The sequence below is a fragment of the Anarrhichthys ocellatus genome, unplaced genomic scaffold (assembly GCF_004355925.1).
Source record: "Anarrhichthys ocellatus isolate YVR2014 unplaced genomic scaffold, GSC_Weel_1.0 scaffold20, whole genome shotgun sequence".
Lineage (NCBI taxonomy): Eukaryota > Metazoa > Chordata > Actinopteri > Perciformes > Anarhichadidae > Anarrhichthys > Anarrhichthys ocellatus.
In genome coordinates, this window is record NW_022280050.1 from 3,218,470 (window position 1) to 3,231,326 (window position 12,857).

Below are 12,857 nucleotides of genomic sequence, written 5' to 3' on the forward strand. Positions count from 1 at the left end.
CTCTCTCTCTCTCTCTCTCTCTCTCTCTCTCTCTCTCTCTCTCTCTCAGCAGTGCTGCAGGCCCTTTTAAAAGACCACCTTGGAATTGATAAACTTAGCTGAGAATATGAGCCCCCTCCTTTTAAAGGCAAGGCCCCCTGTGGGTGAGCTGAGTAAAAGTAGGGAATGCTGACTGCGGTGTAACAAGCAGCCCGTCAGACGACAGGTCTGGTCAGGTGGTGTCCTGTCCAGGGTCGGATGGGATCATAGGTTTTTTTATTTTAAACAAACATTAAATGAAACACTCTACATCCGTGGTGTCCAGCTGTGGTTAATATGTGAAGTCTGAATGTTTTTTTAAAACTTGAAACCAGCTAATTTACTGTATTTGTTCTATCCTGTTTTGACGGTGACAATAAGCACAATCAGCTTGTGTTTGTTTGAATGCAACAGCTGACAATCACTTGATTTGCGCTTTGTTTTAAGCATTCAGCCAAGAAACTATGATTTTGTTAGGACCATCATGTCGGGGATGCTTTCTTTGTGATGTATCGTTTGAGTTTTTAATCTGTTTCAACCGAGAAATGTCACGAATGTCAAAACACGAAAAATGACCATCATCTTCATCATCTACATTGTTTTACTCTCAAATGTAAATGGATGTATTATGGCTCATCTAATTGTCCAGAGAGCTGGCCAGGAGATGTATAAAAGGAAGTATTGAGTTTTATGTCCTGTATGTTGCGTCACATGGTAGCCGGGGCGAAATGAAGTGTACTTACCATCAATCTGGTCTGCACTGAATTCGATCTAGAAGCCAATACAAAGCAGCAATATTAGTACAACACATCCTACAAATGCAAGAGTTTTGACATGCCATCTAATCAGCAACACTACCACAGGAATTTACACTTAATGTAGACTAATTAACCAGGTCTACAGGGGGATTAAACTTGTCTCTTTGCCTAAATTAACTTCACATGGTGGCATCCGATCTGTGGAGGTCCATCTTTAGCTACATTAACATGTCCACATTTGGTGTTACCCCGCATTGCCGTCACACTTTCGTCACCATTCTCATAGACCAATCCAAAGAGCCGGGGGGGGGGCGTGGTCTAAACCATAGTGAGCTGTCCAAGGTTCCAGTCATTCGCCTCAGTCTAGTGTTGTCCTACCGGCTGTTACTCTCACTTACTCACTCTTAGCTGTGCATCTTCTCATAGATATATAAATGGGTTCACTCAGGTTGCGATTTTGTTGTAGCTGGCCTTGTCAAGGTGATAATGCATTAAACCAAACACCCCAGTTTAATTTTCACCACAACCACCAATTATGAGGATATAATATACAATTAGGCTGCATTTACAGTGTAAATACATTAACGCCTATGACCAAAGTACACATCTGTCATGTCCCTCCTTCAAATGTGTGAAATATAAATCTTGGTTTGTCTGGGCCCCCTCCTCCCTTCAAGAACCCTTCTGGGAACCACTGAAGTCGGTCTACTTTTGTCATGCAACTCTTGGAAAAGTCAAATCCCTGCTCTTCCCGAGCAGCCATCATCCTATCTCCGTATTGCGGCAGGCTACATGCTTTCACGGTCATTGTACCTTGACGGCGGACAGGTCGATAGCGGGAGCCTTTGCGGGAGCCTTTGCGGGAGCCTTTGCGGGAGCAGGGGCTGGCGCCGGTGCAGGTGCGGGTGCAGGTTCGGCCTTCTTGGCGGGAGCCGCCGCCTTAGGGTCCTTCTTGGGTGCCATTTCAGCTGATAGTCGGAGAACTTCGTTTCCTGAATCACAGACAATTCCGAGTTCGGACGACAACACAAGGAGTGGAGCTCAGAGTAGAGGGGACTCGGAGCAGGACCTCACCTCTGGGGCGTATATATATGAGGCTATTTTTCCTCTTGACCCCCGCCAACACCGTCCCGGTGTAAGGATTGGACGGCGGGTGGAAGGGGTGTGTGTCCTCTCTAAACATGGAATATAGGGCTGCGGCTCAGAAAATTTATTTACGCCATGTATCTATAATCAAAAACGAAAAAACTGAGGAGGGTGTGAAAGGTTTACTGAGGACGTGCGATTTTCTGTGTCAACAAGTCAACAGTTCCACTTTTACGACGTAAAAAGAGGAATAAAGTTGGGCCCATTTCAATACAACCTCTATAATCTCATGTGATTAATAACACTAATCTGTAATAGCCCCTCAAAGTAAACGAATCATTAAAGCCTAAATTGAGCACTGAAGAGGGAGAGAGCTTTCACTATAAAGTGAAGACCAGATCAAATGAGGAGTTGTACATCTTACTCATTCCGGTGAACAGCAGTCCCTGTCATCTACAAATGTATGTTTCAATGAATGGTCAGGACTAAGATACTGGCAATAAGGTGAAGAGGGTTTCCAAAAAAAAAGAGAAAAGAGTTCCTGGTCATAATTATGCCTTGAGCTTATCAATGTAGACCTGGTGTGTATTGTAGTTTAGGGTAACTTCCCCTAAATTCTGTTCACTCACCTAATTTGATGATTTTACCCACCTTTACTCTTTAAGCCAGATCTGCAGGCATCATGTCTCACTCTGACAGCTTAAGCAGCTTCAAAACGTCAAAGTGCCAATATATGATTTTTGCCTCATGGTGATTAGCCTATTTTTTTACTCACCATAATATTATTGATGTGAGCGTATAACTCATATCTGACTGTAACTCTGCTGGACTCATCATTGGCTCCATCTTTACCAACTTGTGCTTGTGTAGCCAAGCATTGCACTGCACTTTATCTGAAATATAGCATAGATCCCAGGGTTTCCAAAATTATGATATATATTAGCCGACATCAGGTTGAATTGGGGGTCAATTTGAATGAAATGCGTCTACAATGATGCTCAACATATCTGCATTTGATGTAATGGTGTAGCCATACATAACATGACATATGTGTTTGAATATTTTACTTGGTATGAGTACATCTTATATCTGGCTTCAGTGATGTGATGAAACAAACACATTTAGATACTCAAGTATTGATGCCACACAGTGTGGAAAACGTAAGAAGAAATAAATGCAAGTGGAAGTTTGTGGAGAGAAAAACTGTGAAGAAGCAGCTGATCAAACTAGTTCAATTTGTATTTGAGAAACTGTCAAAGGACCAGGCTTTAGGTGGACAGGTGATGGAAGAGGTGTCTGTGAAATCTAATATTAAGCCATTGTTTATTTCTGTCCCTGACAATGTGAGTTGGGTGGAACAGCACCTGTGTTCAATTTGATGCTTCGTTGGTATAGGGTGAGCGGCCACCACTCCCAAGACGGATGTGACGTAAAAGCACCGGACGATGGAGATGTAGTGGAGCTTTCAGCTGCTGATATCAGTAACCCAGACAAGGCTAAGAGTGCAAATTCTGTCTCCTTAATTCTTGTCTATATCTGTCTCCCAGTGCCAGCGGTGCAGCCCTGCCCCCACCACTATGACAGGGCCTGGTGACGCAGGAACTGCATTAATACCTCCACCCTACGGCGACCCCCTATCAGCCCCCCTGCTTTCACTGACCCCATCTCCACGAGGGCAAGCCAGAGAAAGCCTCGGTCCCTCAGCTGTCATCAGGGCTCACCCGAGGCACCCCACTGCACCTTCTCAGAAGTCTGACTTCCCATCACCCCCTCCCCCTATAGAAACTCTGCCCCAGTCCTTGCACCTGTGCTGCAGTCCAATCTGAGCTCCACTATAGACTTAAATAATTATAAACTCCACTTAATAGAGTTTGCTCCTGCAACCTGAACGAATGGGTTTCTAATTATGCTTAAGTGTACTGTTACCCTGTCATTCTAAGTATCACATTAGCAAAGATGAACAATCTTCTCTTTCTGAATAGACATGTAACCATTTATTCATTCATCATCTCCTTTGGGAAAGCCATGCTGGAGACGTGAGGTCAGGTCTTTTAAAAGGCGGAAGGGGCTTCAACTGCACAATTAAGGCCACAACAGAGCCACACGCCATGTCAAGATCACTTTCCACACCCACCTTTTGTGACCACCACTGCCATCCATGATGGCAGAATGAGGAAATTCAATTTAACGGTCTACTGGTCAGAAGCTGTGTTTCCTGCCTTTTGTTTACATTTGGTAAAGCCTTTGCCTTTATGCTAGTCAGGAAAACGACATTATGTGCAACATCTGCACAGTCGAAAATGTGCAAATCAGCATTGCTAAAGTTCTTGTCAGAAAGGCCTTCCTCAAAGAGACACTTTTTATACTTTAATGAGAGTTGTATTCATGCAGACACTTCTCAGAGGAGATATTATTATGAAAATGGATGTTTGCTCAATGCTTTGCGCAGATCAGTGTGAAGATCAGTGTGAAGCCACTTCAACACAGTTGGTGGCATTATATCAAATCCTACAGCTCTGGCCAAAACAACCAAGACAGAGGCATGGGTAACAACGCCTCATTTGTTTTGGTTGTGTGACAAACCCTAGCAGCATTTCAAAGCTGTTTTTCACCATGCAGCGGTCTGTCTACATGTTTGTTGGAATACAGCAACACAAGCTCCAGATTTGACTACTCTCATTGCATGTGCAATTGAAGTTGAATGAATGGCACCTACAGTATGTGCAATACAATCATGAGTTAAGGAAAGAGATGTCTGATGTTTAGTTGGTGGTCTATAAGGTTTGCAATGTAAATCTCATTAGTTTATGTCATGCAAACATTTTCTTATTGGCAAAAGTACAGATGAGTCTGATGAGAGTGTCATTCATTTTGCAGGAATCTGGTCAAATTTCATGTTGCTTTCATTTAAAAAAAAAAGAAAAAAGTCAATCAGTTCACTAGTTAGTAATAGTAACTTCCACTTTTCACTGAAAACCAGAAATGTGAACCTCATGCTTGGTTATAAAAAGTGCAAAATAAGTATAAAGAGAGAATTAAGCTTGTGTTTTTATGAATTTGTTTATTTACTAATCACTGAGTACAATGCAAGTTATGCAAATATCTGTCATCTTCCAAACTCAAGCAATTCTGATCTTAGTTAGGGCCAAGACCATGAAAGCTGTCAGAGCTTATTTTTACAGCAGATATTTTTACATTTAGAGCTGAGCCAGAAGTGTCTGTGCTACAAGTCCACCCACACTGCCTGTTAAACGTTTATGATATTAAATTGAAATAATTTGTTCTGCACTCGCTAAGTAATGGCACCCAAACTGCCTTCCATACACAAAGGGTTATAGTTAGTCAGCTTTTAGCTCCCTCCATGACTGTGTTTCAAACATTATCATGCATATTATTTTGAGCCTGATGGGAATTAGATCAGATGAAACATCAGTGATCACTATGGGGAAATTGGGATGTTAAAGCGTCAGCAAACAGTAAAGGGAAGAAACAAACAAAGTAGAGTACAGCATGGAGCAGAACAAATGGGGTGCATTTAAAGAAAAAACGATTATTAGCCAGCTACTTCCTTTTTATTTAAATAATTCCGCCTTATTTGCATGAGCATTCTGGAGAGATATTGCAGCTATAAGAAAGGGATGCTGCAGGCTATAATCTCACACGCTGGGATGAAAAATATGTTCATCAAATAAAGCAGACAATGAGGTAAACTAGAGACAACAAATTCTTAAATTTTTGGATTGTGTCAGTTTCGATTGAAGAATAGATAGATGTGAGAGGAAGGGCTTTTGGGGCTGTTTCTTTGCAAACTAGTATGCTTGGATCTATCTTTTCTATGACACCTCCTCCCCCCAGCTTCATCCTGGGGGGGGTTGCTTCAGGACAGGCACTATAACCGTCTCCTCTCAGGAATGACGGTGTGATCTGAAGCACGTATGCCCACTTGTTTATGCAATGCATGCATAGTGATCTATCAAATTCACTCTCAGTTCACAGAATTGTCAGAAATAAATGTAATTTATGTTACCGGTACCAGGACTAAAACATCAACCATGAGACTGTGAGCTCTACAGTTAAGTTCTGCGAAAGAGAAACGACAGAGGCACTGATTTTAATAAGACACAGTGCCTGTCTTAACGTTGGAGACCTCCCTATGTTCAGCATGATTAATGAAATGTGAAGAGAAACTATCACGCGACGAGTGCAGTGTGGCGTAAGATTCCAAAGATGCCGCGTGCTCCCAGTTCACTGGCATTTTGCCGGAGTTGGGGTGTCGGGAAGATTGTTGTAGAGAAGGAAATGGCAAGGAGCACCGATTGACTTCCTTTGCCACAAGAAATGCAGCAGAGGTCAGCCGTGTGTGATGATTAGAGAGTCGGCTTTGGACTCTGGTTCTGTCCCCTTCTCCCCTTTTCAAACCTTTCAAAGTGCTTCCTTCCCTGCCCTCCAACCATACCAAAAGGAATGAGGCTGTAACTGAGCCCGGGGGCACAGATGGAGCCTATTTATAGTCACTACAGAGAGGTGTGAAGTTTCTTGGGATTCCTAAGAGCGAGGGCCTTGCCTCCTTAAGGGGGCTGATGCATGCTCTCTTTCCCCCTCTCTCTCTCTCATAAGCCCTCCACTGGACACACAGGAATTAGATGGGGCAAGGCTAAACAAAGCTATACTGCTGCCCTTCTTACTGGGGACACTACCTCACTACAGAGGAAAGGAATCCGATAGCGGCCTAAAGAGAAAGTCTCCTCCTTTTCTCTCCAGCTGATGACCTGATCTTCCTCTTACAACTCTGGAGGCTAAAGCTGCCATCACCCAAAACAAGAATGGTGATGATACGTGGGGTCTTCTTCTAACTTGGCGGCACACACTGTAATTGACAGGATGGGAAGAAAGTACAATTATAAAGATAGTGCTAATAGTATACATGTTAACCCCGTTACAGTTATGAGGGCATGAGTGAACCACTATAGACCCTTTTGATGGTCAGTTTGATTAATGCAAAGGTTAATTGAATGGAATAAGAAAATGTTACATTTAAAGGTATTTGAGAATAATTTTACATATGTATTTAAAAATCGATTAGGTTGTTCGCCAGCTAGAACTGGACTTACTTCTGGTCCAGGAAAATGGCTATATCATTTTGTACTCTGATGATACTACTACTACCAACTAGTACTGCTCACTATCATGTAAAATAGAGCTTAAGTGTGCTATTACAGAACAAAATCAGGTTCAAACAACTATAAAGGTGGAGCACATCACTCCAACTATCAAATGCTTTGCACTGACTTCCTGTGTGATGAAAAATTGATTCTAAAAAACTATTTACATATATCAAGCACCAAATGTTTAAGGGCCAAAGCGCATTTCTCATCTGCTGCTACGTTATGAACCACTGAGTCAAAAGCATGAAGAAGCAGTGTTGGGAACTTGAAGTCTTCTCCGAGTCTTTTGAATCGGGGCTGAATAGCTTCTCTGTTTTCCAGAGCCTTTTGATGTATTCACATTTTGTACTGCACTGTGCATTGTATCCTCCTGTTTAATCAGTTTATGTCTGATGTAAAGCCCTTTGAATTACCTTGATGTCTAAAGATGATGCACAACTAAATTTGGGTTGGAAAGATATACTACAAAGTGCCAATATCTTCAAACTGATATGTCAGTCTAATCTTATGCTGAACAAACGCCATCATAGACACTTGAAACAACCATCCATTATTTCTGTCATCACAAGGCCGAGACTGAGCTTGGAAACCTGGCTCAGAGAAAGGCGGGGGAGCCTGCCTGTCTATTCACGTCCTCTCTTAAGCTTGGTCACCGTCTGAAACTCACTCTTCAAACCGCAGACAATGTGAGGTCTCTCCGCCGAGGACAGACACTGGAGCTCATTAGTCCACACCGCGACCAATCAGGGCAAACAATTTGGAGGGCAGCTAATCACGGCCCTCCCCGTAATAAAGGGCCATACATTGCACAGGCTTCTCGGGTTCTCCCAATCCTTGCCGAGCAATTTTTTACACCGTATGTGATTCATTGTTGACAGTAAGTAAGTAGCAAGTGCTGCTTGTTTAGGGCATCATTTTTTGAAAATAGAAAAAGATAGTTTTGAAATGAAAATGGATAATAATAATGACATTTGAGACAATTTTGTGTGAGATAGAGTACAATCTTGGTCTGTGTGGAGATAAACTCTATTTTGCAGGCATGGCAGTAAGTTGAAGTATGTGTGTGTTTACTGCTCATTACAGTCCCTGGTGTTCTGGCATCTTTTGCAAAAAGGAAAGATGTCAGGTGTTTGACTTGTGTATGGGATTGTGAGGCAATGGAGACAGTTAGTGAGGACAATTGTTTTATCTTTACTTTTTTCAGCTGCAGTAACTACTGCATCTTACTATTGTTAGATGCATTTGCTAATGTTACATATCCCCCCCCTTCACTCAACTCTTGTAGGTCAACAATACCATTTTTTTTTCTAAGAGTGGAGATTATTGGCAAACTAATGTATTTGTTCCTATTTTTTTGTTTTCATGTAAACCTATGAAGTGGGCTCAAATGTTAGATATTATCTAGCGTATGTGGTCACAGAGGATCCAAAAAAAGTCCAAAAATACATGTCAAGGGCAGTACTCTAAATCTAATAAAAAGTGACATTGCCTTTACATAAGTCATAATCACCTTGATCAGTCTGGACAGCATGGACTTCATCGTATCCCATTTTATGGACAAATGTCAATAATGAGCATCTATAGACAAATGATGATTATTTTCAATTCATTAAGCTTGCTTGACTGGTTTACCATAACCATCTGTTTCACTTAACCTAATAACCTTCTGTTCAGTATTTTTGTTCAACCAAAAATAGCCTACTGCTACGAATGTTGTAGTCTGTTGGATGCTGTGGACCAGAGTAATGTTATTTATTATTTCCTTTAATGCAGCACTTCCGATGTGACATAAATATACACATGTGGTTTTGAATGTATGTCAACTATAAAGCTTAACATGTTGGCAGCTAAATGAAATTAGACGCCCCTCAGTTCTTACTGTAACTCATATATGTCGAGCTGCACTGTCACCTACATCAAGCATGCCACTACCCTGTTAGCATGCCTTACCACTGGATGTCACCAGTGCTCCACAGATCTTCTGAACTGGAGTGCAGACTGAATTTAGACATGGGGAACGTGATCTGAAGTTAACAAAGGGGTTTAGAACAGTGCAGAGGACCTACACAAAACTGAAGTATACCAAAATGTGAAATGAAGTATATAAGTAGATCATTATCATTAATAAGTGAATTTGGTGACACACTGTAGGCCTACAGTCCATTTTTTTTTCAAGTCCAATTTCAGGAGTGTGGAGGTATTTCCTGATCCACACAAGTCCTATTACTCACACCCACTTTGTTCAGACTGCTGAACCCAGCATAGTGGCAGTCAGGCAGCCTTCTCCACAGAGGACCAATCTTGCAGTGATCAGCAAATACACACACAACTCTAATCCCACCACCAGGCAGCCTGTCCACGGTCAGTTTGCCTTTTCTTTTGCAGGCAACTGGCCTCAAAGAAAAAAAAAAACCTGTAGAGAGTTTGCTGCACTGAAAGCACTACACACAAGTTTACTACAAGCAGGCGCATTCATTCTCATTCGGCATGCACTTCCTTTTATTTTCAGTGTCCTAAAATGTTGGTTGTAAACACTATTTACTGTAGCACCTTTTTTCTGAAGTATCACTGTGGAGGCGGAATGAAAGACAACAGTGTAAACATTTTTTTGGCCTCAAACTAAATACAAAAACTAAACAAAATCTATGGTGAACTAACAAGTACAATGACTATGGCCAGCCTATATAAATTCAACACTTTGGTACACTAAAAAAGAGTTAAACTGATTTGGCCTGAAGAACACTTCATTGTTCTCACCTCTCACCTCCTTTGTTTTACAATTTTAAACAGATGTGAATCCCGTTCATCCCTTGTTTCACGGAGTAGGCGTTTTTTTCCCGGACACCAATCAGAACGCCGTGCGCTTCATGCGTTGAGAAAAACTACGACCGACGGCCAATGCCGACCCATTTGTGAAACGCTCAGTTGAACTACCTGTAACAACACGAGGGGCAGCCCAAAAAACTTGTTCAACTGTCTCCTAAATGAACACGTAGCCTCGTTGAACTGTTCCCAAGACAGTGTAACTACTTACTCATTTTTATATCCGGAAACTTCTCATTCACGCCTGTGCAACTTTACCCAAAAGAGTCATTTTAGGTCTAACATGACAAAAATCCTGTTGGCGTACAGCGTTGTTAAATCTCTGAGGCAAGGATGTGTGGTTGGCAGAAGAGTAGGAGACACGTCTGCGTGGCTGAGACTGCAAACTTCTAGACTTTTTAGTGTGAAGGTAAGCAAACGACGCGTGGGTGAAAACTGCAGCTGTCGGTTGTAAACGCAAATAAAAACGTCGTAGAAGTGTTGAGCGCTTAACGCCACATCACGCTATGTCTCTGGACTCCAAGCCGAACTCCTCAGAAAAATAATAAAAGTCTGCGATGCGTTGCTTCTACACGAATGTACAAATATGTGAAAGTTGTTGCAGCCTTTTTTTCAAGAACAGCAAGGGCTACTTCCGAATTCCGAATTCGGCATAGACCCAGAACAACAAAAAGTTCTCACCGCAACATAATTCAAACTTGTGCTAAAGTTGACCGGTTAACGCTCCTGCATTAGAGACAGCGTGGTTACCTGCAGACAGCAGCGCAAAGCAGGTAAAACAAGTAGGGAAAAGGTGATGTTTGGTGGTGCTGTCATTGCGCCGAATTGACGAGGGCTACATGCGATTGAATAAAACATAGTAAGTTATTTGTCAAGATTGTAAGCCTGCGTCATAAAGAAAGAACGCAGTAAATTGCCTACTTTTGAATGCAACTTTGATTCGGTGACAGACAAGTGAAACGTCCGTATTAACTCACAAAACAAGTAAAGTAAAGAAGAGAGTTCTGCAATGTTAGGTTATGGTATTTCTAGACTGTCTCAGAGAGGCGTGCAGCTAATAGAATTCTGTGCATTGTGTGGTAATTTCATGGAAAATTGCATCATGTTTAATATGCGCCATGCGCAACATCTGACTCTCTACACCCAACTTCCAACACAACATGTAACTGTACTTATTCATATTTAGGCATGTTATACATCCGGGTTGTATTTGAGGTTAAGAGTCTTTACCAATTTTTCATGGCTCTTGTGACGTCACACTGAGAGAGAGAGTCTCAGCATTTATGACACAATTCACATTGTCCTGCAGTCTCAGCATGAAATCCTAGACTCTCACTGGTCACTCTTAAACTCTTAAGCCTACCTCTATCTCACATTCATTTTCAAACTTTTGCCTTTGGTCTGTCCAAACTTGCTTCATACAAAGGGAATGAGTAGTTCTTGAGGGGAAATGTATCTTGTTATCTGCCTGATCTCTTTTAACTCCCAGGCCCAGACGGCCCACCTGGTCTTGGAGGATGGCACCAGGATGAAAGGGTTTTCCTTTGGGCATGATGCCTCTGTAGCCGGGGAACTCGTCTTCAATACTGGCCTGGTGGGGTAAGAGGGAGACGTACTTATAAGTCAAACTACATTAGATGTAAGACGAGAAGTCGGATACTAAAATATCAACCTCGCTTTTAGTTTGAAAAGTGTACTCGTTTAGTTTCAAATGTTTTCATAAAGTTTTTCACAAGACAAAGTTACTCTCGGCCATGAAGTCGATGACATAGCCGTGTGCTTCGTCATCACTGCGTCACAATATCCTGCTGTTTCCGTGATTTAGGTATCCTGAGACCCTGACTGACCCCAGCTACAGAGGTCAGATCCTGACCCTCACCTACCCTATTGTGGGAAATTATGGGGTACCCAACAGCGAGGAGCTGGACGAGCTGGGCCTGAGAAATCATCTGGAGTCGGAGCGCATCCAGGTAAGAAAATCGGCGGTAGTTTTTGGGTTTCGGGCTTTGTGGAGGCCTCGGTGCTGCAATCTTTTTCAAATTCCCGCTTTGATCCTGTCTGTCTGTTGGTCAGTGCGTCACCTTTGTCCAGACTGAAATATATGTTAATTTGGATGAATTGCCATGACATTTTTACAAACAATCATGATCCCCTGAGGATGAATTATAACCACTTTGGTGCCTCCTCTCTTATCTACAGTATCGCCATCATTAAGTCAACATTGTTGTTTGTCTAATACTTTGGTTTAGTAAAACCATTGGTAAACAATACCTAGCTGCTGTGGTGAAATATACACGATGAGAAAGCTCTCAAATGTCTTTAAGTATTTTATTGAACAGACGCTTACAAGCGATACAAGTTGCATCTAAAAGCAACAACATGATACATTGCCACAACAATCTCCTGAGATGAGGTGGAACACAGACTCTGTTGAACTGTATCAGGAGACAACATGTCGGTGAGTTTTGTAACGAGCAATAATCAAACAACTTAAACAATTTGAAAGAAATTCAACCATCCAAGTATTGACATTATCATCACAAACTTCCAGAATCAACGCTCAATGCTTTAATTGATTCCTTCATCAAGTGAAAATAAGGACGCATTTGCTGTTTTGTGAGATCAGATTTCTCAGATAGCGAGCTGTGATAATGAATTTAAGTATTACACAGAAATGTCACTTTAACACATGGAATGATACAACAACCAAACAGGACAGTGACCGCTAAACAACCAACCATCATAACGCCAATCTTAGCGAGAATAGCACCCCAAAAAATGAGGATTTTTTTGTGTTAATTAGAAAATGTTACAGTAGCTTGCTTACACATTAAGGTTGGTGTTGTGCTTTGGTGTTTCTAGATTTCTGGTCTTCTTGTTCAAGACTACAGTCACGAGTACAGCCACTGGAACTCCGTCAAGTCTTTGGGACAATGGCTACAAGAAGAGAAGGTTTGGATTGAAATGACCAATTATCTGTTGTAATCTCAGAGAGGAGAGTAGGACT

The 12,857-nt window shown here is 41.9% G+C and overlaps 2 protein-coding genes across 2 annotated transcripts in view; one reads left to right on the forward strand and one right to left on the reverse strand.

Annotated features, from left to right (window-relative positions):
• myl1 (myosin, light chain 1, alkali; skeletal, fast) overlaps nt 1-1,827 on the reverse strand; it is a 6,203-nt gene extending 4,376 nt beyond the window's left edge. The window contains exons 1-2 of the mRNA XM_031858638.1: nt 1,590-1,827; nt 762-789 (exon numbers count right to left, since the gene is read on the reverse strand). Of these exons, the coding sequence (XP_031714498.1) occupies nt 762-789; nt 1,590-1,739 (178 nt within the window). The 5' untranslated portion in view covers nt 1,740-1,827. The remainder of the gene's footprint in view (nt 1-761; nt 790-1,589) is intronic.
• Nucleotides 1,828-9,948: 8,121 nt separating this feature from the next.
• The window catches only part of cps1 (carbamoyl-phosphate synthase 1, mitochondrial), a 43,264-nt gene continuing 40,355 nt past the window's right edge, over nt 9,949-12,857 (forward strand). Inside the window, exons 1-4 of the mRNA XM_031858738.1 lie at nt 9,949-10,259; nt 11,340-11,449; nt 11,676-11,820; nt 12,713-12,802. Coding sequence (XP_031714598.1) covers nt 10,134-10,259; nt 11,340-11,449; nt 11,676-11,820; nt 12,713-12,802 — 471 coding nt within the window. The 5' untranslated portion in view covers nt 9,949-10,133. The remainder of the gene's footprint in view (nt 10,260-11,339; nt 11,450-11,675; nt 11,821-12,712; nt 12,803-12,857) is intronic.